At 43.1% G+C, this 25,000-nt stretch overlaps 1 protein-coding gene across 5 annotated transcripts in view; it reads left to right on the top strand.

Moving 5' to 3' along the window:
* Positions 1-25,000, top strand: part of LOC135105789 (uncharacterized) — a 185,118-nt gene that overhangs the window by 98,148 nt on the left and 61,970 nt on the right. For all 5 annotated transcript variants that reach the window (XM_064014305.1, XM_064014304.1, XM_064014301.1 and 2 more), the window contains 2 exons: positions 1,150-1,325; positions 5,792-6,001. In XM_064014305.1, the coding sequence (XP_063870375.1) occupies positions 1,150-1,180 (31 nt within the window). In that variant the 3' untranslated portion in view covers positions 1,181-1,325; positions 5,792-6,001. The remainder of the gene's footprint in view (positions 1-1,149; positions 1,326-5,791; positions 6,002-25,000) is intronic.

Below are 25,000 nucleotides of genomic sequence, written 5' to 3'. Positions count from 1 at the left end.
GATTGTTTGCGCTGAAGTAAATTCCATCCACGAGTTTAAAGATGACTCTTCCTCATTATAATTTCGCCATGCGTAACTGTGACACACCGAAATGATGTGTACCAAGGTAAATTCTTTTCTTCTTCTTCGTACCTATCTATCTATCTCTCTCTTTCTTTCTTTCTTTCTATTTTTCGTTCTTCTTGTTCTTCTTGTTCTTCTTGTTCTTCTTGTTCTTGTTGTTCTTCACATCTGGCGGAGTCGGCCGCTCTTCCGTGCTATCGCCAATAACTTCTGTCTTGTGCATCCTCTTCCTCCTGGCCCAGCTTTCTCGTGTCTGTCTCGACTCCGTCTCCCCACTTGAGACCACGAAGATTCTTCCGCTGAAATTCCCGAAATAAAACTCCATGATCGTTTCCCCAACCTAACCTTACGCGTCGTAAGGGTCATTATTATGGAAGTTGTAAGGTTGGAATGTTGACGAGGGAAATTTACTTCTCGGTGAACTCACTGTATGCGGGTTTGAACAGGCCACCCCCAGACTGTGAGGGAGGAGCGCCGTACAAGGCTGACACGCCGGCGGCGACACGTCTTGTCTAGATTAGATATGTCGCATAGAAAAGGAAGAAAAAGTGTCCTCGCCACGCTTTAGGATTAAGGGGGTAAAAAATAAAATAAGAACAACTTTCTTAAGCAGCATGACAAATATTAAACGTAATTATGTGAGGTGAATATATTTGATTACATTATAGGTAAAATAACAACATTTTGTGTCAAGTGATCCCAGCCTCATTCTTGACCTTCACTGCGTCATCAGGCATTGCAGTGTACATTTAGTCCAAGTTAGGTTAGGTCAGGTCAGGTTATGTTTAAGACCAGATAGATTACATAAATTATATCAGGTTAGATTAAATTGATTTGGTTAGTTAGGTTGGGTTGCATCAAGTAATGTTATCTTACGTATCATCTAATTAGATTTCGTTGTATTAGATTAGTTTAGGTTAAAATGGATTAGGTTAGGTCAGCCCAGGTCAAGTTAGGTCAAGTTAACTTAGGTTAGGTTATTACGTCAACGGTCGTAGGAAACATGTAACTTAATATAAGGTGGCAACACCGTGCCTCCCTCACACACCTTCAGCACTCTCCGTCACGCGGCTGTCTCTCCTGCAGGTGCCCCGTGCCGGTGGACCTCCCTCAGTAGGGGTGCTGGCAAGGATCCTCACGGAGCGGGAGAGTCCTGCCCCACAGAAAGCCTCTGCCAACAGATTGGGCGAGCTGCTCATTCTGTGCTACACCGACATCTTCCAGGCGGTGGGCGAGGTGGTCCAGGAGCCAGATGATTTTAGGTGAGCATCTCAGCCTTTGCCCTTCTTGCTTTGTTCCTTGACTGCTGGTGACACACTGTTGACTTGAAGACCTTAGATAATTTAGAACCAAAATAGCTATTATATTCATATTACATTGTTCCTGGACTGTGGATGACACACTTTTGAGATCATTTTAGTAACCTTAGCTAATTTAAAGAGCGTAGTTATGTGCTTTTGCCATTCATACTTTGTTCTTGGATTGCTAATGACGCTACTTTTCATTTGAGTCTAAAAATTTACAGTACTAAAATAAGTATGTACATTCGTCCTTTTTACCTTGAACAGCTAATGACTTGCATTTGATTTAATTTCATTAACCTTAGATCATTTAGAGACAGTATAAATATGTACCTTTCCTCTTCTTACTTTGTTCTTTGGCTGCTAATGGTGTACTTTTGACTTCATTTTTCAGTAGCCTTGAGAATCTACTGAGCCCCCCCCCCAAAAAAAAAAAAAGACGACTCACTCCATTACTCACTTATTTTCCTGTCATTGGCAGGTTTTCAAATAATACTCCACTTGCAACAGAACATTTTTTTTAGGTGATTTTGGAGGGGTTCTTTTTTTATATTTGGGTCTGGCATCTTTAGTAAGGTTTTTTTTTCTTTTCTTTTTTTCTTGTTTCACCGGTTTTTGTTGCCCTTGGCCCAAAGCACTTCCTATAAGAAATAATAATGATGATGAATGAATAAATAACGAGCAGAATTCACAACAGTCAGTGGGTTTAATTAATTGCTGTGTAATCTGTCTTCTTAATTAGTACTTAGCATTAAGTCGTATAATGAAACAACCTAGGTACTCCTCCTCCGCCTCCGCCTCCTCCTCCTCCTCCTCCTCCTCCTCCTCCTCCTCCTCCTCCTCCTCCTCCTCCTCCTCCTCCTCCTCCTCCTCCTCCTGAGGTCTCTTTATAGTCAGTGCAGTGCAGTGCGATGAAACAGCATAGAGAGGATTTAAAGATCTCTTGTTGTTTATATCTCCTTTAGTCCCCTTGTGATATGACCTGCACATGTAACCGTGACCTCTCTCTCTCTCTCTCTCTCTCTCTCTCTCTCTCTCTCTCTCTCTCTCTCTCTCTCTCTCTCTCTCTCTCTCTCTCTCTCTCTCTCTCTCTCTCTCTCTCTCTCTCTCTCTCTCTCTCTCTCTCTCTCTCTCATCATTTTGTAGTTTCCCCTGATTTTTCTGAGCACACTGAAGTTACGAGGATTTTCTGTAGACGAGTGAGTTAATTGTACAGTTAGAAAATAATGTTCCTGGATGTACTTGTATTTTTTATTCTGTTACTGTTGTTATTCCTGGCACTGTTATTATTTACTATTACTTTTCTCTTCTTTATATGAACACACAAGTTAGTTAAGTGTGCAGATAGAGATTATTCTCATTGATAGAATACTATTTTATTAATGTTAGTGTTGTTATTGATGTTTACTGGTTACTCTTTTTTTACCATCTTTTCTTGTTTTTATCGGAGCACAACAAGTTAATTAAGTGTAGGCTACAGGTAAAAAAATATTGTCGTTGATACAATGCTGCTTTATGATATTACCTTTAATATTACTACCGCTATTACTGTTTATCACCAATATTTTCTCTTTACCATCTTTTCGTTTTACCTCGACACACAAAAAGTTAATTCCTATACTACTCTTATAATATCACCATTCCCATCGCTATTACTGTTTTAGGATCAATATTTAATCTTTACCATCTTTTCGTTTTTTTTATCTCAACACACAAAAAGTCAATTCATGGCGTAGGAGAAAAAAAATATCGTTCCTTTACTAGTATTATAATATTAACGTTACTATCGCCATTACTGTTTACTATCACGGTTTATTACCATTATTTTCCTGTCATTTCTGGGATGCGGGGCTGGACCTGCGGACTGGACTCCAACGGAATTCATTTTACCTTCGGATTTTTCCCTTAATTGAATATAAAATGATGATTACGGAGCCATATTGCCTGCATGAAAGGACCGCCCGCCTGGCTGTCTGGGAGGAGGAGGACGAGGAGGAGGAAGAGGAAGAGGAAGAGGTGAAGGAGGAGGAGGAGGGGGGAAGGAAGAAGAGGAGAAAGAGGGAGAAGGAGGAGGAGGGGGTGGAGAAGGAAGAAGAGTAGAAAGGAGGAGGAGGAAGAGGAGGAGGAGGCACAAGGACATCTCATATTGAAAAAAAAAAGGAAGTAAATAAACTGAACTATAATGAAAAAGAAGTGAAAATAAAAAAAAGCTGCAGGAAAAAAAAATGTCATGCTTGTTATTCTGATATAATCTAAGTGGAATTTTAATTTTATTTCCTCGTTGAGCCTCGAAGGTTTAATATTGTGGCAAATGAGCTCAACTATAATGGAAAAAAAAAAGTCACTAGAAAGAGAAGTAATGTCTATTATACTCATTTTATGGGTTATTTTTCATTTATGTTCTTTAGTAGAGTCTCTTAGGCTGTCGTTCCTAAATTTTGTAGCTCGCTGCTGCATTAAAGATACTATAGAAAAATTCAAACACGCTAAAAGAAATGCAAGAAAAAAAAAAAAAGATGAATAATTTTGACAGCATAGAAAAATATTAATCCTCAGGTAAAAGAGACCGACACACACACACACACACACACACACACACACACACACACACACACACACACACACACACACACACACACACACACACACACACACACACACACACACACACACAGTTTTGCGTTTTCATCACTCAGCCTTTTACCGGGTTAGAGTTTTCTCAGCAGTACATTTTTGGACTTTGAACCCTATCCCTGTAGTCAGTGTAGCGTAAACCCCACTACGAGGCACAAATTGAAGATTACTTACCTATCTACGAAAATTAGGGAGCGCATTTTGGTGACAGTTATGGCGCACAGTTTGCGAATCATTGCTCCAAGGTTTCATATGATAGCAAGTGGATTTAATTTTATTGGTGTAAAGAAAGGTACGGTGAATTATAATGGTATAAAGAAAGAGACGGAATTATAATGCTACAAAGAAAGATGCAGGAAATTATAATGGTACAAAGAAAGAGACGGAATTATAATGATGCAAAGATATATACAGGAGGAAAAGTCACGTGTTATGCTGTGTATATCTCCAAGTGGTGTTTCCACGCCTCAGTGCTCCATGGACGGCTGAGTTTCCTTGTCTATTTTTGTCCCCTCGCTTAGGGTAATCACCACGCTGGAATCAGAGGTGTGGGGAATGTGGTGCGCGACGGATTACTTCTAAAAATAAGCCAAAAGGATGCTCATGAGAAAAAGAAAACATAAGAACACACTGAAAAAAAAAAAATTATATATATATATATATATATATATATATATATATATATATATATATATATATATATATATATATATATATATATATATATATATATGTATATATATATATATATATATATATATATATATATATATATATTATATATATATATATATATATATATATATATATATATATATATATAAATTTTTTTTATAATGGTATATATATATATATATATATATATATATATATATATATATATATATATATATATATATATATATATATATATATATATATATATATATATATATATATATATATATATATATAAATTTTTTTTATAATGGTATATATATATATATATATATATATATATATATATATATATATATATATATATATATATATATATATATATATATATATATATATATATATATATATATATATATACGAGTATATATAAAAGGGGGAAAAGGAAGTTGGAAAAGCAAAGAAAGAGATGAAAGAAAATGCTGGTCTGTTTAGATGCAACTAAGTAAACAAATGATAATAGGTAAAGAATATTTAAGGAAAAAATATCTAGAGATTTGCATAAAGCTGAGATGAGTAATTATGAGAAAAGAAGATTCATTTAGATACATCTCAGAAGAAAAGGGAATATTGAATATAAAAGAAAATTGCTAGGATATTCAAAGGAGAAGAGAAAGAAAACAAGATAAATAAGAATAAAAGAAAGCAGTGCAATTAACAAAAGAGCAAATAATATGAAAAAAAGTAAAGAAAATTTAGACAAGACAAAAAATCGAGCTATATTAAGCTGCAACTAAGGGCAAAACAAAGACGAAGAAAGAAAAAAAGAAAAAAAGAAAAAGCGAAGTATGAAAGAAGAAGAGGAGGAAAGGAGATATATTTAGGTTGAGTTGCACAAAGGTGCTGCGTGGTGTTGGTGAGTCAACAGTGTACTTATGTATGTCTGTCTGTCCCTTGCCTGTCCCTTGCCTTGGAGAGGGTTGGGCTGGGACGTGAACGGAGGCATGGACAGGGGCGTGGACAGGCAGGCAGGCACACAATGGCGCAGCGTGAGGAGCAGTCACAGGTACGGACTACAAGACATTGAAAATAATCCTTGCATCAGCTTGCATCCTGACGGTGGCGCCTTCCCTCAGTGACAGCGTCAGCAGCCCGGACAGCGCTGGCGACTCGCGGGAGGAGGGGCTGGACGACGCCGATGATGATGACGCGGACACCACCACCACGGACACGGACGACTTCAGGTCCCCGCCGGTGTCTCCGCTGAAGGGCGAGCGTCCCTGGGGGTCTTCGGGGATAAGGGCTCCCTCGTCACTGGTCCTCCACCCTCCTGCTCTCTCCTCAAGGTAGGTGGTGTTGCCGCAGTTTCCAGCCACGTATATTCCTCATTATTACTTCTTGTTATCATTCATCCCTACTCTTCACCTTAACCTAATACGTGTCATGCACCTTGCATCAGGTGTGTAACGAGGACAGAGAACAACAACCTCTGCGTCTCCCTGTAAAGTGATATCCCTTATGAATGACAGGAGCAGTGTAAAAGAAGGAAAATATAGTGTGTCACAGGAAAACACACACACAAAAAAAAAACAAGGAATGTTGCTTTTGTGATTTCCTGTGTAAGGAGAGAGAGAGAGAGAGAGAGAGAGAGAGAGAGAGAGAGAGAGAGAGAGAGAGAGAGAGAGAGAGAGAGAGAGAGAGAGAGAGAGAGAGAGAGAGAGAGAGAGAGAGAGAGAGTTAACACAAAGTTTTATTTTAGTATTTTTTTATTGTCATTATTTGCATTATCATCCAGACAGTCACCACCACCATCACCTCCACCACCATCGACACCAATCATTATAACAAAATAATAATAATAATAATAATAATAATAATAATAATAATAATAATAATAAATAAATAAATAAATGAAAATAAATAAATGAAACAAGAAAGGGTGGGGGAATGGGGGAAAGGAGCAGGAAATAAGAAGAAACTCTAAAGATTAAAACCTCCCAGGAGACGGAACAAAGCCTTTCTGTCTTAATTAAGCGAAGCAGGCCAGCGGAATATCACTTTTCTCTCACACAAGCACTCACCCATTCTCTCTCTCTCTCTCTCTCTCACACACACACACACACACACACACACACACACACACACACACACACACACACACACACACACACACACACACACACACACACACACACACACACACACACACACCAAATTAAAATAGTCTCCCATCAAACTCCCATTTTCATTGATAAAGACAATAAAGAAAACTAGTGACGAATTAAGGATGCTGGTCGCTAAGGGTGAGGTGGGGAATGGGGGGCGGGGAGCGAAGAGAGGGCGCTGTAACCCCACCTGTCCGCCCCACCCCGCCCCTCCTGCCCGGCCCCGCTTGCTTCCTCGCTCCACCTACTGTCTCAAGGAAAGAAAAGTGGGCAGGAAATTCTTGGGCAGTGAGACGTGCGTTACTTTTATTATTATTATTATTATTATTATTATTATTATTAGTAGTAGTAGTAGTAGTAGTAGTAGTAGTAGTAGTAGTAGTAGTAGTGGTGGTGGTGGTTTTAGTAGTGTATATGATGCAGTTGTTGTTGAGGGGGTGATAGTAGTGGTGGTGACAATTGTGTGTGTGTGTGTGTGTGTGTGTGTGTGTGTGTGTGTGTGTGTGTGTGTGTGTGTGTGTGTGTGTGTGTGTGTGTTTCCGTCCTTGGCAATGCTGGCACGTGTACATTAACTTGATAATTCATGACCTAGACGGGTTACATCTTTATGAGAGAGAGAGAGAGAGAGAGAGAGAGAGAGAGAGAGAGAGAGAGAGAGAGAGAGAGAGAGAGAACGTAATAGCTATAAGAACTTGTCAGCTTAAACACGAAAGATCAGTAAGCAAAACACAATGACAACATCAACAACAACAGCATCAACAACAAGAGCAGCAACAACAACAACAACGTTAACTTGCTCGTAAGGTCACATGATCTCCATTTTTGATGACGTCACGTGGCCAAGGTCTTCTGGTATGTTAGCCCTCCCTAACTCTCTCTCTCTCTCTCTCTCTCTCTCTCTCTCTCTCTCTCTCTCTCTCTCTCTCTCTCTCTCTCTCTCTCTCTCTCTCTCTCTCTCTCTCTCTCTCTCTCTCTCTCTCTCTCTCTCCTAACTGTGCATTCATACCATCATTTTTCTTTCTTATCTTCTGATCTCTTCCATGTTTATCTCAGTTTTCTCTCCACGCCCACCTTCTCTATTTACTTTTCTCCCTGTTTCCTCCACCTTGACCTCCCTCCTCTATTCATTTTTTCCCTCCACTATCCACTTTCTCTTCTTACGTGTATTTCCTACTCATATTTTTAATCTTTCTCTTTATTATATTTTTTTTTCATTCACTTCTCGGATTCATTCTCTCATTCTTTTGTACTTCCTCAATTTCCTGTTTTCTTCCTTTTTTTCTTTTCTCTTCTTTTCTCTTGTTTTTTTATTGTCTCATTTTATCGTTTCTCAAAGTTATTTCCTGCTGTTCTATTTATTTATTTATTTTTTTACTTTTTCGCCTCCTCCTCCTCCTCCTCCTCCTCCTCCTCCTCCTCCTCCTCCTCCTCCTCCTCCTCCTCCTCCTCATCCTCCTCCTCCTCCTCCTCATTATTTTTGCTTTCCACCTTTTCTCTTTCATCTCCTCGTCCTTCTACTCGTTCGCCTCTTCCTCTTTCTCTTTCTCATCTTTCAACCTGTCATTATCTCTCTCTCTCTCTCTCTCTCTCTCTCTCTCTCTCTCTCTCTCTCTCTCTCTCTCTCTCTCTCTCTCTCTCTCTCTCTCTCTCTCTCTCTCTCTCTCTCTCTCTCTGATCACTTTTGTTAAGTATTGTACGAATATACATATCCCAACAAACAGCAGTACTACTACTACTACTACTACTACTACTACTACTACTACTAATAATAATAATAATGGTGGTAGTAGTAGTAGTAGTAATAGTGGTAGTGGTAGTAGTAGTAGTAGTAGTAGCTGGGGGACGAAGGGAAAATGATAATAGTAATCTGTGACTCAGTGAGGTGTCAGAAGCTTGGCACGAGAGGCAGGGAGTGGGCGGCGTGATACTGCTAAGTGCGAGCAGACGTATCGCCAACATTTGGAGCTTGCTGTGGGCGTCGCTGGGAGGAGGGAGGAGGGGGAGGAGGTGGCTTGAAGGGGCGGGATGAGGGCATAGGGTACTTGTGCTTGTGGAGGTGGGGAAAGGAATATTTGTGCAGGTGTGTCACTGGAGGTCTTGTCAGATGTGTGTGTGTGTGTGTGTGTGTGTGTGTGTGTGTGTGTGTGTGTGTGTGTGTGTGTGTGTGTGTGTGTGTGTGTGTGTGTGTTCGTTTGTTTGTTTGTTTGTTTGTTAAAGGTGAGGAAGGTATGTGGATATGATTGTGTGGTGAAGTATGTAGTGTGGTTGTAGGTGTGGATCAAATGAACAAGTGGGTGTGTGACGTGAGCTTGTGAAAATGTGTGTGTGTGTGTGTGTGTGTGTGTGTGTGTGTGTGTGTGTGTGTGTGTGTGTGTGTGTGTGTGTGTACAGGAAGCATAGCCCTAAATTGATTTGTTCTCGTAACCTTTCTCAGCCTCCGATCTACGTATCTCGTTTTCCGTGTCTCTCATCCTCCCTACATCTTCTCTCCCCTATATCTCCTGTCTCTTCCATCCCTTTAAATTTCCTCTTCCCTCTTGTCTCCATTTTGTTTATCCTAATATCCTCGTTAAATTCCTTGCTTCTTCCATGCATCGTCTCTCCTCCTTTCCTGTCCTCTCCTCTCCTCTCCTCTCCTCTCCTCTCCTCTCCTCTCCTCTCCTTCCAGCTTTCCTTTCCATTCTTCCCTTCACCTCTTAAATCCTTTACCACCTTTCACATTATTATTTCCTTCCATAATTCAAAGTTTCCACCTGCTTCCCTACTTTCATTTTATCTCGTTTCCTTTTCCCCTCACCATCCTCATCAGTTTGTCTTCCTTGCAGCCTCCTTGTTTTGTTTTTCTGTTATATTTCACAGTCTCCTTTTTCCTTCTACACCCGGCCTCTCCATGCACCCATTACCTTTTCATCTACACTCCGCTCCATGTGGCACCATAATTGCAGCGCCATTAAATCAATCACTCAATTCTTTCTCATTGTTTATTGTTCACATCTTCCCTCTTCCCCTTCCCATTCTTCTTCCTCTTCCCCTTCCCCTTCCCCTTCCTCTTCCTCCTCGTTTTCCCTCCATGGCCTCACTTTCTCCCCCCCCCGCCCCTCCGCCACCCCCCCCCCCTGTGTGACTGATCTGGTTGTTGGTGTCACGTCGCGGATGTGGGCGGGGGAGGGCGCAGGGCCAGTGTAAAGAATGGTGGCGTCTCACTGCTGGTCTCTAGGTGATGTCTTCTTTTGTCACGCTGATGATTGTGCTGCTATTTTTAGTGAGGCCAGGCACCGCGTACAGGAGTGCTGGGTAGAATACTTATCTTGGGGAAAAATGACAGACTGCTCAATGAACAGTTCTTGAAGAAAATATTTTAGTTTTGGAGTAGTAAAGAGGAAACCGGCAAGATAATCCTGGTGTTTCTTGAATTGTAGTAGTAATAGTAGTAACTGTGCCTGTGTGTCATACAAAGGGCGGCAAAAGAAGGACAGTGGGCACAGTACCACTGGTTCGTATATATGTATAAATATATATATATATTTTTTTTTCCCACATATGTAGGAATGTAAGAATAGGATCTTTCTTTGCATATACGAGTATGTATGTATTCCTTGGTTGTCTCCAAGATGCCATTCATGTTGATCTTATAAAAAGTTATTGATTTATCTATTTGTTAATATGTATTATGTTTATTTATTTACTTGTTTATCAGTTTATTTATTTATTTAATGGTATTTCTTCAAAATGGTTGTTTTCCCACGAACTTTTTTGCGTGTGTGCCTGTAATACCACCTGCATATGTGCTCTCTCTCTCTCTCTCTCTCTCTCTCTCTCTCTCTCTCTCTCTCTCTCTCTCTCTCTCTCTCTCTCTCTCTCTCTCTCTCTCTCTCTCTCTCTCTCTCTCTCTCTCTCTCTCTCTCTCTCTCTCTCTCTCTCTCTCCCCCCACACCCTGTGTGTGTGTGTGTGTGTGTGTGTGTGTGTGTGTGTGTGTGTGTGTGTGTGTGTGTGACCACGGGACTCGCTGAGTGTGGGCCATGAGGAGGTGAACGACCCTCACTGACTTATTCCACCACCCGTCCAGTCAGTCAACAATAGTCCCCACACTCTCACTCCAGCCCCCATCCCTACCCGCCCCCCTCTCCTGCCTCCCCACTCCTTTCATCGGGGTGGTAAGAATTACATCACACCCCCTCCTTCACTTTCCTGCTTCCTTCCATCTCTCACTCTATCCTGACAGTAGCTAAAAAAAATGTTGGCAATGAAAAGGTGGTGCTAAAAAAAAATTGGCACTGAAAAGATGGGAGAGAGTCAGGTGTGTGGTGGGGACGAGATGTGGTGTTGGTGGTGATGGTGTAGTGTGTCATTCACCGGCTTGACGTAAGAGAGTTGTATCTGGTAGCGCCTCAGGTTAAGTAAGGGCGAGGGGCACATAAACACAATTCTTACACCATTACTACACGTGTCTCGACCTTCTCACATTGCTGCAATGGGAATGCATGTGATGCGGGATGGATTTTTGTGATCACATTATCATCATCATCAGCAGCAGCAACAACAACAACGATAATGATGATCAGAAAATGAGTAAAAAGATATGATAATCGATCAATCTATCTACATATTAAGCTGACATCCACGCTAAGCTGGATAGCCGTGGGAAGGCACACTCACGTACCCTCTCACATTCTCCGAGCCACACCCAGAACGGTTTCTTCATAATAATGATAATAATGCCTATTAATTCAAGGCGTGGTTAAAAACCAGCATTCACATTCATAACACCATTCAGCCTCAGCAGCTGGAGGAAAATCTAGTCAAGGAAAAGATGTACCGTTGCATTCCACGCCACCGAATGAACAATTAATACACGACACCACGCACTCTTCAAACCGGATTGTAGTGCATGACCACCGGCTTGGATCAGAGGAGGAGAAACTGAACAGACACATCGAGGGGAATTTCATTACCCAAGGTCACTCGTCATTAACTACATGTCACCAGACTGACAATTACTAGTCCTGCAGTTAGCTCGCTTTGCTCAATCCAGAGGACTCAAGTTGGAATCCCGGACGAGTATAAGATGAGGGAGTTTGTAGTGACTGACAGCGGGCGGAGATAACTTGTGCTTGTCTCATTTCACGCTGTAGCTTCTGCCCCTTCAGCAAGTAACATAGTAGGAACGGGAATCGAGTGTCCTTGCAGCGCGGCAGGTGTGGAGAGATAGCAGTTCTGTGTATGTGTGTGTGTGTGTGTGTGTGTGTGTGTGTGTGTGTGTGTGTGTGTGTGTGTGTGTGTGTGTGTGTGTGTGTGTGTGTGCTTGCTTGTCACATGAGTCCTAAATTATTTTTTGCTAAGTCATGAGTTACGGGTAAATAGCGAAGACGTGAAAAGTTGTTATTGTTGTTGTTGTTGTTGTTGTTGTTGTTCCTTTCTTTTCTCCTTCCTTCCTTCCTTCCTTCCTTCCTTCCTTCCTTCCTTCCTTCCTTCTTTCCTTCCTTTCTTTCTTTCTTTCTTTCTTTCTTTCTTTCTTTCTTTCTTTCTTTCTTTCTTTCTTTCTTTCTTTCTTTCTTTCTTTCTTTCTTTCTTTCTTTCTTTCTTTCTTGTTGTTGTTGTTGTTGTTGTTGTTGTTGTTGTTGTTGTTGTTGTTGTTGTTGTTCTTGTTCTTCTTCTTATTATTATTATTACTATTATTATTTTTATTATCATCATCATCATCATCATCATCATCATCATCATCATCATCATCATCATCTAGTATGCATGTATAGACAAAACAAAAACAAAAAAAGTCGTGTCGTTGCATCTCCACGATGAGCAGCCGTGAATGGATGGCGTGTGAGAGGTGAGGAGAGGCGGCCGTCAACACACGCTAGATCACCTCCTCCCAGCACGCGTCCTGATGGAGGGGGACTAGCTCAGGTGTAATGGCCGGCCTCTGTTCTCTTTTCTTCAAGTGACTGCTCCCGTAATGAAGTCCTCCCCTCTTGCCTCTCCTCCTTGTCTCCTCCACAATGCTTAGTCCTCTCCTCTTACCTCTTACCCTTGCTCCTGCTGTGCTTTCCTGCTGTGCTCCCACTCGCCCTACACTGTCAGCCTGACTAGAGCCGCGCTAAACAAATATGCCAGAACTAGCAGACGTTACCCTTTGCATTCAGTGTTGTCGGTCTACAATATATATATAGTTACGAAGAGAGGAAAAAAGTAAGAGAATATTGCTGTTTTGTGTTACGGAGGGAAAAGTAGAAAATATTGTTTTGGAGAGGAAAAGCAAAAAAACACATATGACCAACATGTCTTGCGAGAAATGTGGGACTCGCAAATTGCGCTGAAATTACCGTCAAGTGGCCCACCACACCACACGCACAACAAAGGGACTGACTTGCGGGGCGAGCAAATGCCATCGCCGCCATCTGGAGGTCAGGGTGGAGCGGCGCGGCTTTGCTCATGTAAACAGACCTTGAAGAGGTGCTTGCCTCTGCTGCCTGCTGGGGGTGACGCGAACACGAAGTCTGTTGGGGCACAAATAAAACTTTCTGCCAGCTAATCTTGTCCAATATAGTGAAGTAGTGAACACGAAACACATGAATATTCCAACGTTTAGGTACATGAATTAGCCATTCCTGCTGTAAAATACCGTGATAAAATGACCTTCAGTAATTACAGTATCGATAAAGACATGGACTATCTCAGCGTCGTTAGTGTCGATGCCGGAATGCGTAGTCCTCCCCAAAAATGACTTTCCTTTCTCAATTTCTTTCCCCATTGATGCCATCCCTCATTCCTCCCCCCACCACTGTCAGCTTTTACTCTTCGTCATCCCTCTCCATGCCCTCGCATCCCCACCACTCGTTTCTCTAGTATTCTCTCCCTCTCATCCCTACCACTCATTCTTTCTCTCCTCCCCCACCATTGTCATCCATATATCACCTCCTCCCTCTCTTCCCCACCATTGTCATCCCTTCATCATCCCCTCCTTCTCATCCTCACCATTCATTCTTTCTCTCCTCTCCCTTCATTGTAATCAGTTTATCACCCCCTCCCTCTTTTCCCCACCACTTACACCCTCCATCATTCCCCTTCCTTCCCCATCACCGTCATCATCCTCCACACCTCTCTTTCTTCCCCCCTTCACTATCAACCTTGCTTATCATTCATACAACAGTCATATCCCATCCTACCTTCCCCATCACCATTATCTCCCTATTGCCCCTTCCTCATCTTCTCAATCAGTACTAACCTTCCCCTCCCCACATTTTTTTTTCTTTATTTATGTAGGAGGGGCACCGGCCAAGGAAAAAAAAAAAAAGCCCACGGGGTTGCCGGTCTCCGAACCGAGTCGAAAGCGGTAGTCAAAAGTTACAGGATAAGTGTCTTGAAACCTCCCTCTTGTAAGAGATGAAGTCATAGGAAGGTGAAAATACAGAAGCAGGCAGGGAGTTCCAGAGTTTGCCAGAGAAAGGGATGAATGACTGAGAATACTGGTTAACTCTTGCATTACAGAGGTGGACAGAAAAGGGGTGAGAGAAAGAAGAAAGTTTTGTGTAGCGAGGCTGCGGGAGGAGGGGAGGCATGCAGTTAGCTATTCCTTCTTCATCCCTCCATCTTTCCTTCCATCCCTTCCATCTCCATCAACCCACATCCTGGCCTGTGACGGGGGAAGGAAAAGTGTGGACGGACGGTGATGGCAACAGGTGGTGGTGGTGGTGGTGGTGGTGATGCGGGGGTCGACGTCCGAGGCAGGAGTAGGAGTGAGGGAGTGTTGAGCAACCTGCACCGTCCTCACAACTCTCTCCCCTTCCCTCTCCTCCTCCTCTTCCTCCCTCCTCCTCTCCCCTTCTCTCTTTCTATCTATATATGCATGTTTCTCTTTCACCACCTCTTCATCTGCATCCCTCTCCCTCTCTCTATCTCTTTCCTTCTCTTCGCTTCCGGGAAAATGCAAATCTTTCAATAACACGATGGAAAGTTGAATGTAAGGTAAAGGAAAGGGAGAATTTTTGTCGTCGTCGTCTGGATTTATTGTGCTTTGTGTATGTATGTATGTGTGTATGTACTGTACCTGTGTTTCCTGGTGTGTGTTTGTGTGTGGGTGAGGACAGAATTTAGCAGTTGTGTTTTTTTTTATTATTTGCTTCTGTGACATCGAGAGAGAGAGAGAGAGAGAGAGAGAGAGAGAGAGAGAGAGAGAGAGAGAGAGAGAAGAGAGAGAGAGAGAGAGGGGGGGGATAAGACAAACATTGCACGGGAAAGTAATACCAAGGGGAAAAACAAGGAAAAGAAAAAAATATTGAGGAAGAAAATTAAGGAATAATCATAAAAGGGGCCGACAAGAGAGAGAGAGAGAGAGAGAGAGAGAGAGAGAGAGAGAGAGAGAGAGAGAGAGAGGGAGAGAGAGCGTGAGAGAGAGAGATTTTGTAGATGAGTGAAATACAAATGCTTAGCGTCAAGGTTACATTTGACGTCACATGTCTCGATTTCGCCCCCGTCCCCCCTCTTCCCCTTCTCCCGCCTGACTCTCTCTCTCTCTCTCTCTCTCTCTCTCTCTCTCTCTCTCTCTCTCTCTCTCTCCTCTCTCTCTCTCTCTCTCTCTCTCTCTCTCTTCTCTCTCTCTCTCTCTCTCTCTCTCTCTGATTTCCTTACCAATTACTTACATACCTGCCATTTTCTCCCAAGGTAACTCATTTCAGCTTCACCATTTCTTTCCCTTCCCCTTCATCCCCCACCTCTCATCCCCACCATGCCCATCCTTTTGCTCTCACTCTCACTTTTAAGGCTTGAGACTCAATCTGCGCAGTTATCATCCCTTGCCCACTACCAATTTCTCCTCCCCTCACCTCGATTCCTCGTCTTTCCTCCCATTCCCTCCCCTTTCCTCCCATCCCAGCCATGGCAGTCGGGCGTCTCTGGGGTTGGCGGGGACGTGAAGACAGCCTTGAGTTGGGGGAGGAGGCATTGGAGAGGAGGGAGAACTTTGGAGGAGAAAGCCTCTTCCTCCTCCTCCTCCTCCTCCTCCTCCTCCTCTCCCCTCTCCCCTCTGCCCCCTCCTGCGCCAGACGTCCTCGCGGCGGCCACAAGTTGGGGGGCAAGGTTGGGGGTTGGGGCGAGGAAGGGATAAAGCAAGACTGGATTATGAAGTGGCCGGTGAAAAGAAACGCCAATCACGGTGAAGGCTTTGGGGGTCCTGGGGGTTTTAGGCGGTGGGGGGCAAGACACGTGTACCGGCGTATGTATGTAGGCTTTGTTCATTGTTCATTACTTGCCACACATTTCTCGGACGCCATGAAGTCACCCATTGTGCCTCATACGGTAAAGATATAGTCAGTAGTCAAAGATATTTAAGGTTCCATGATCGTAAAAGGTATTATCGTAAAACTTTACCTGTTGTGCGTCTTGCAGTAAAGATATAGCGAGTAGTTAGATGTAGAATTAAGATTACATGATTGCTAAAAGGTAACCCCCCCAAAAAAAAAAAAAAAACTCACCTATTGTGCGTCATACAGTAGATATACAGTGAATAGTTAGGTATATAACTAATCTTCCATGACTGTAGAAAGGTATCACACAAAACTTAACCTAATTGTGCGTTAGTTAGTATACAGGAAACATACAGTGAAGAGATACATGAATTAAGACTCAGATGATTACAAAAGGGTATCAATGTAAACTTCACGAAATCCTCTACTAATGGTATCGAGAATGTAATTAGTGATGGCGTGGTATTGAAAGATTTAATGTGTCGGGAGAGAGGATTAATGTGAAGTGCTGGGGACGGGTAGGGAGTGAGAGTCAATGTGGGGAAAGGTTGGTTAGCGCGTGGTGAAGGATACAGTGATTGACCATTTTGCTGACATTACACTGCACTTTACCGCGAGGAAGGAAGACACGTGGCCTGCTGCGTGATGATCCAGCGAGAAAAGAAAAAAGAAAGAATAAAAAAAGGGGAAAAAAATAAAAAAAAGTATAGGGTGTGAACGGTGATAAGCGAGTGGGAGGCGGGTTTTTTTTTCCTAGTTCTTTGTGTCCCTTACCTTACCCTCCTTGCTATATGGAATCCAGGGGTACGGTGGCATTCCTTAACATTCTTGCGTTTTACCTTGATTCTTTATGGACTGTAAAAGCTACTGGGGTACTGTGCTTTCGTAATTTTGATCAGTTCAGCAAGGACTTTTATGTCATCAGTGGAGTAAAAACACGCGTGAAAACTTGAGTAATTATCTCTGTGGCAGTCTTGATGGGAGCTCGATGTGTTTAAGAATACGGGTCTTGGCTTCATATTCTTGCATACTTTGTCCTTTCACAAGCATCTGTTTCAAAGGCCACAAATGATTAGTTAAGTTCTCGCTGGTGTTTTCTTTCCATTGATTATGTAGAATCCCTATTATATAGAATCCTCATTATGTAAAATTTTCATGGTCATTAATCTCAGAGGCTACATAGATAATTAATGGAGTCCTCATTGCTGTTTTCTTTCCATTGACGTAGAGTTCTCCTGAAGTTATCCCTAGAAACATGAAAACACCTGGAAACGCACTTGAAAATCTAACAACTTCCACTAGAGGCTGTTGAAAGTAGTCAAGACTCAAGAACGCTGGAGGATACGGTGTTTACTGCGAAGGTGACAGGTGGATGGTTGGAATGACAGGAGGGGTTGGTGACCTTTGAGGAGGTCAGTGACATGACATGACGTGTGGGGAGTGAACATGTGTCGGTGAGGGATGTTCGATGGTTGAGTCATGAGTGGGGTGATGAAGTGGAAAGAGGTGACAAAGGTATGATGGGTATTAGATGTGATGGGGGGTGATGGGTGAAAGGCTGGTGTGCTGAGTGTGGGAAGTTAATGGGGTGAGAAAATGCGTAGTTGTGGAGTGAAGGGATGAGGAATGGGCACGTTGGGTGTGATGGGGTGAGGTACTTGCATTAGAGTCGTGAAAGGAATTAATGGACCAGGGGACAAGGAAGAAAGGGGTGAAGGGGTGAGCGTATGGAGTTGGTGGGGTGAAAGGCTAAGTGCGTAGGAGTCGTGGTGGGCGTGACGATGGTGGGGTGAGCTGGGGTGTCGTGGGGGTGACGGTGGGACGCTGCCTTGACCCAGAGGTGGTTTGTTGCCCACTAGTGAAAGTTGATGCAGCCTTCGTCCTCCCCCCCCTCTCCCAACAGTCACAGGGAGCAACGACCGCCATCCTCCCCCTCCTCCCATCTCTCTCTCTCTCTCTCTCTCTCTCTCTCTCCTCTCTCTCTCTCTCTCTCTCTCTCTCTCTCTCTCTCTCTCTCTCTCTCTCTCTCTCTCTCTCTCTCTCTCTCTCTCTCTCTCTCTCTCTCTCTCTCTCTCTCTCTCTCTCTCTCTCTCTCTCCTATTTCTACTTCTCCAGCTCCTGCATTGCCGCCATCATATGCCCCTTTAAATGCTCCCTAGTCTGGGCCCTTTGCTTCCTTCCCTCCTCCTCCCTCCTCCCCTTTTTCTTCTGGCCTTTCGTCTGTCCTGGCCCCCACCACCATCCAGGGTAGTAGTGGTGGTGGAGGTTGTGGTTCACATGAAGGAAAGAACAACCATAACAATAACAATTGAACACAACGAGAAATTGGAGAGATGGAGTGGTTATCGAGACAGGAGTTGAGAGAGAGAGAGAGAGAGAGAGAGAGAGAGAGAGAGAGAGAGAGAGAGAGAGAGAGAGAATATCATTGTGAGGGAGAGACGGGGGAGTTTCACCTCACCTCACCTCGCCTGGGCAAGTCCCAGGGGGGAATGGGGATGAGGAGGAGAGAGGGGGAGAGGAGGATAGGGAAGGAAGGCATTGTAAGCAGGTAGCCTTCTGTGTTTTCATAATAGTACTTTTCTACAACTACGTAAGTTCTTGGTAATACTTATAGTCTCTCTCTCTCTCTCTCTCTCTCTCTCTCTCTCTCTCTCTCTCTCTCTCTCTCTCTCTCTCTCTCTCTCTCTCTCTCTCTCTCTCTCTCTCTCTCTCTCTCTCTCTCTCTCTCTCTCTCTCTCAGGCTTCACGTAGGCAGATATATATGCTCATAATATCTGACGGAGGAGGAGGAGGGAGCAGAGTCGTGGGAAATGGAAGACATGGGGAGGGGGGGAGAGAGAGGCGAGAAATGGCGCCTTTGTTGTGGTGCAGTGGAGGAGGTGCGTGGGAGGCGTGAACAAGGCACTCCACCATTCCACCATAATGGCGGAGTGGAGGCAGGAGAAGGCGGAGGGGGAGGAAGATGGGGAAAGTCTTAAAGATTACTTCATTTATCACACCCTGAAGCCACTGAGTTACCGCAGGACTCCTTGGGGCGGCTGTGCTCTGCGTAAGGCGTGTATTCGTGCAGGTCCGTGGCGCCAATGAGGGTCCGTCCTGCAAGTTGCGGAGTGTGTTACGTACTCTCCTGGCAATAGTCACGTGAAGGGCTGGCTGCTCTGGTGTTCTCGTGCCGTGCTGGGTTACTAACTGAAGCTCCGCCTGTCCCCAAACTTGCTACGGATGATAATAATAATATTGTAGTGATGATAATGTGGGTCTAATTGTTATTTTTTTTGTACTATGATTAACTCGTTTGCGACTAATCGATGACCTTTCGATACAAACTCGTTCTCTCTCTCTCTCTCTCTCTCTCTCTCTCTCTCTCTCTCTCTCTCTCTCTCTCTCTCTCTCTCTCTCTCTCTCTCTCTCTCTCTCTCTCTCTCTCTCTCTCTCTCTCTCTCTCTCTGCTCCGCTGTATAATGAGCCTGTGGGTGAAGAATGACCACTTTATTAATACATAATTTCTCTCAATGGTTCGTGACTTTGCGTATTTCCCATTCATGCTCGGCCACTGCGCAGCTAGACTGACCCACGCTGCTCCATGGCGTGTGGGGCGGGGAGCGTGCGTGGCACCCTTCCCGAGACTTAATTTGTGATTGCAGTGTGTGTGTGTGTGTGTGTGTGTGTGTGTGTGTGTGTGTGTGTGTGTGTGTGAGGGTAAGGGTGACCTTGATGGCTCATGGCAACAGGTTGAACAAGTGTGCCCCTCGAGTGACACAAGGAGCAGGCAGGCCGACAAGTTTGGTTATATAAGAGAAAGAGAACACTGGAACAAGTGGAAATGCAGACGTGCGGATGGCGCTTGTGTTCCGTTTGTTGCTTAGCGCTCCGCTTCGCTCCATAGCTCTCGTCTGTCACGCTGACCTAGGGATTGCAGTTGTGCGCTCACTCCACATAAATTTAGTCCTTTTAATTCTACACATAGCTTTTTGTTTATCATATGTAGTAGAGGAATTGCAAATGTGCTTTCAGTCCTCATAAACTTATTATTTTTTATTTTGCATTCACTTTTGTTTTTATCTTACTGAGATGTGCATCTAACTTTTTTTTCATAGTTCTTGTTTATCATGCCGAGATTAACAAGGAAGTCAGTAAGTCAGTCAGTCAGTCAGTCAGTCACTCAGTCATATCTCAGTTCCGTTCAGTCTACATAGATTTCGTACTTTTAAACTCCCCTCATAGTTCTTGTTTATCATGTCGAGGGATTAACAAGGGAGGCAGTATGTCAGTCAGTCAGTCAGTCAGTGACACCCCAGTTCGGTTCAGTGTAACTCAAGTATTTTTACCCCGTCATATTAAAGGGCCACAGTCTCGTGGTCGCCTTGTCAGTTTAGTTCGACGCATTTCATCGAATACTGCACGACCCGATAAGGCTGGCGAGGGGAGCGTGGAGGGCGGCAAGGATGGGTACCATGTGGTTAGCTCGGCGTGGTGGGTACCATGTGGTTAGCTTGGCGTGGCATTGAGCCTTTAGGGTTTTACGTGTAACAGGTGAAAGAAATAGTGGAGTGGTTTGTGGATATATTTAGACTGTTGGTATTCCATTGTGGGGAGCATTGTGGAAGCGGGGCCGGTGTGTGTGTGTGTGTGTGTGTGTGTGTGTGTGTGTGTGGTGAGAGTGGCGGGCGGCGGAGTGGGGAGCAGCGAGGTTGTAGCGAAGTTGTGGACCGCTGGGAGACAGGGCGGGGAGAAGGCGGCTCTGGATCGTCAACTTTGGAGGGAAAGTTGAGGTAGATGTTGTGGAGGTTGTTGACCCTGGAGGCCGGTAACCTCCGGGGCGGGGCGACTCTCCCTCCCGCCCCCGAGGTGGAGGGAAAGGGAGGCAGGATTTTGCGTCAGAGAGAGAGAGAGAGAGAGAGAGGAGAGAGAGAGAGAGAGAGAGAGAGAGAGAGAGAGAGAGAGAGGAGAGAGAGAGAGAGAGAGAGAGAGAGAGAGAGGTTAGTAAGATATACAGAGCCATGAGACAAAGAACCACCAAATATTCACCGGTATGAGGCAACAATCGAGTCAGCAAAAGTGTGTTGTGTATGAATAAATCTCGGAGCACATCACACATCACATCATACTGAGCGGCGAGGCAATACTGGTGGAGGGTGGCAGTGCGGGGCGGGGGGAGAGGGGGTGGGGAGGAATGGTCTGGGCAGGCAGGAGGAGGGGCGAAGGGGGAGTGGAGGGCTGGAAACGCGGGATGCGGGAAGATAAACATGCCAATGAAAGGTGTCTCGTTTTCTTCTGCGAGTCTTCCTGCGAGTCGCACATTGGACAAGGAAGACCTGATCCATCCAACACTTGATTATATAAGTAAGCAGGATAAACATGAACGAAGAGATAAGATGTGAATCTCTTTCTATAATTGATTGTTTGGGCGTGGCTTATTTATCTTTCTCTAATGTGTTTGTGCCTTTGGTAAGTCTCAACACATAAAAAAAAAATAAATAAGGAAAAATAAGTAAAGGGAGCAATCAGTACTGATGCACAGACGTCACATTACAAAACTGTGCACATTAACGTATCACTATTCTCTCTTTTGCCAAGAGAGAACGGAAAATGAATAGAGAACAAAATCAGTATACAGACATCCATTACAACACTGAGTTAGCTAAGTTATCACTTTTTTCTTGTTTCTAATCGTTCCCCCCCAAGAAAATATAAATAAATAAAATAAAGAGAACAAAATCAATATTACAGCACTTTGCCCACTAACCTACCACTTTTTTTTTTCATTGTAATGCCAGGTGATGGATAAGCACACAGATAACACTAAGACATTGTTTAAGTAAATAGATAATCAGCAATACACAGCCACCGCGTCGAAACAGTCATACCCGAACCTATCGCTGTTATTATTCCTTGTTAACATGCTGATGAGTAGACTTAATGGCGGTAATGAAGCAGTCCCATTAGCGTTTGTACAGGATTCTAATTACGTATGATACTTTAAGCCAGTTTGACAAGTACAACCTTTTATATCATTTGCCTGAAGCGTGTAACTGAACTTCAGGTGAAAGACGTGTGGAACTAAACTTCAGGTGGAATTGACGTGTGTATAACAAAAATCCAGATGAAAGACTTGTGTAACTAAACTCCAGGTGAAGGACGTGTGTAGGTGAAAATAACGTGCTTTAGGGGCCAGGCTTAAGCAACGTGTCTTTTACCCTACTTGTACAGTACGCCCCGTCCCTCACGTACAAGGTGTCACCCACAAGATATGTTTCGGGGCAGGGGGGAATACAGAAGTTGTTGAGCCGGAGTTCCTAGCCCTTTTCTTGTCCCTAGAGCACGTGAGCATGTTCCCAAGACGCTCCAGTGCTGATAATGGGGAATGATGATAGTAGTAGTAGTAGTAGTAGTAGTAGTAGTAGTAGTAGTAGTAGTAATAGTAGTAGTAGACACTTCCCAAATTTTGAATAATCCTTTTGGCCCTTTCCTTAAAGAACTGGCACCTCAGTGGGTTCTTTTCTTGTCTTTTACAAGTTTTCGTACCTCTAGGCCTGTGTTCCTCTTACGTTAAAAAAATAGTAGTAATATTAGTAGTTGTAGTAGTTTTGTTATAGTATTTTAAAGATGATACTACTACTACTACTACTAATACTAATACTAATACTACTACTACTACTACTACTATAATAGTAATAATAATAATAATAATAATAATAATAATAATAATAATAATAATAATAATAATATTATTATTATTATTATTATTATTATTATTATTATTATTATTTTTATTTTTATTGTATTATTATTATTATTATTATTATTATTATTATTATTATTATTATTATTATTATTATTATTATTATTATTATTATTATTATTATTATTATTATTATTATTATAAGTAAAACAGCAACAACAACAACAACAACAACAACAACAACGACAATATGAACGTACCCCATCACACCACGTTTAGAGGTTGAACTGATTAAGATATTTGATGTATTACATTCAAACAAGTCTAGATTAGCCTGTCCTCTAAATGTTGTGTGAAAGGGTACACTTAAATGTTTGTATATTATCACTTATACTGCTTTTATTTTGATAGTAATAATGGTGGTGGTGGTAGAAGTAGTAGTAGTAGTAGTAGTAGTAATAGTAGTAGTAGTAGTAGTAGTAGTTGTTGTTGTTGTTGTTGTACGAAGAATAATAATGTTGTACGAAGAATAATAATAGTTGAGGCACTCTTAATTTCCATTGGTGTGTCGGACGCTGAATTGCAGAAGAGAATGAATAAAAATAATAGTAAATAAATAGATAAAAAAAATAAAGTAAAATAAAATAAATAAATTGGATGATAATAAGACGAAGCTATAAACACAAGTCCAATAGAGGTCAGTTAACCTTTTGTCCGTTATGGCGTCGCAGATCTTAAAGCAGGAATTTTTTTGAGATTGATAACAAACTCAGTGGTCGAGCAGCTGAACCCTTGTGATGCCTGTGGTTGTGCGAGTGTTCACCTCTGTAGAATGGCTTAAGGTTTCTCTAATGGAGTAAAAAAAGTTTTGTTGTGAGCAATCCAGATGTGAACCCTGTTAAATATTTCCAAACTTCATGCTGTTTCTAGTTGTTAGATTGTTATTATTATGATTATTATTATTATTATTATTATTATTATTATTATTATTATTATTATTATTATTATTATTATTATTATTATTTTACGTGAGATGGGCCAAGATCAGCAAAATAAAAAAAAAAAGTCCCTAAAGAAGATAGAATAAATTGTTATAATTCCAGGAAAAGAGTAAAAGGAGACTATTTTTAACTCCTTCTGCACCAAAAATATCAACTTCATATAAGCCTCTCGTTGCGTCCTGAATAAAACTAAACTGGTGTCCTGATTCAGAATGTGTTAAGTATGAAGCATTGCGTGGCCCAGACGTCACCAGGCTCAGTTCCCCCACCGGCTGTGGCATCGCTTGAAACCTTGAGGGCGTGTGCAGTGCGGAGAGTAGATCGTTGAACTGGCGCCGCCCGCTGCCTTCCCCGCCACTCCCCACGTCACCGCCAGCCACGCTTATCACCTCTCCTTCCCCCGTCACCTTGTTACAGCACCATTATTTTGAGCTGTCATGGTGTAACTGCGCATTTGGGCTTCATTAATTTGCGGTCACTCACGTAGCAGCCCCTCCTGGTCTCTCTCTCTCTCTCTCTCTCTCTCTCTCTCTCTCTCTCTCTCTCTCTCTCTCTCTCTCTCTCTCTCTCTCTCTCTCTCTCTCTCTCTCTCTCCCATAATGACAGGGGGGGGGGGGTCAGCTGTTATTAGTTGCTGTGTTGCCGTCTCGTCAGTGAAACTCGTAGTGTGGCGGGTGAGCAGTGCAGGTTCCATTCCAGCCACTGGCAACTCACCTGACGTCACGCCAGTAATGTGCGGCACGTGTCATTCCCAAACCTCGAGTCACGACGCATCCAGCACGTAGGTGACTGACTCTGTGTCCTCACTATCATGTCTGGGTAGGTGATGGCCATTCAGGAAGGAAAATATGAAAAAGATATGGAGGGTATCCGATGTAAACACAGTCACGTGGTGGATGTAAACATTACCACGTGGCTGAGGTAAATATTGGCACGTGGCGCGGGGAGGTAAACACAAAGCACGTGGTCGCAGTGAGTGGTGGGGGGAGGGATGGGGTTGGAGAGCCGGGAAGGGGTGCACCACTTATCGGGATTCTCTTCAAGTATTGGCAACTCCTTCATTGCATCGTCCAGGCACATTTCGTAATGAATCTCAACATTGCCCAAGACACCTGCATACTGCGGGGGCGACGTTTAGTACTCTTGTTTATCGTTCGGTCATGATGTATTGCTTCTGTCAGCATTATTTTTCAGACTTGATTCTTGGTTTGTTGATTTTCCTCCATACAGAGAGAGAGAGAGAGAGAGAGAGAGAGA

Source organism: Scylla paramamosain, chromosome 12 (genome assembly GCF_035594125.1).
Source record: "Scylla paramamosain isolate STU-SP2022 chromosome 12, ASM3559412v1, whole genome shotgun sequence".
Lineage (NCBI taxonomy): Eukaryota > Metazoa > Arthropoda > Malacostraca > Decapoda > Portunidae > Scylla > Scylla paramamosain.
This window is presented reverse-complemented; position numbering and strand designations above follow the sequence as displayed.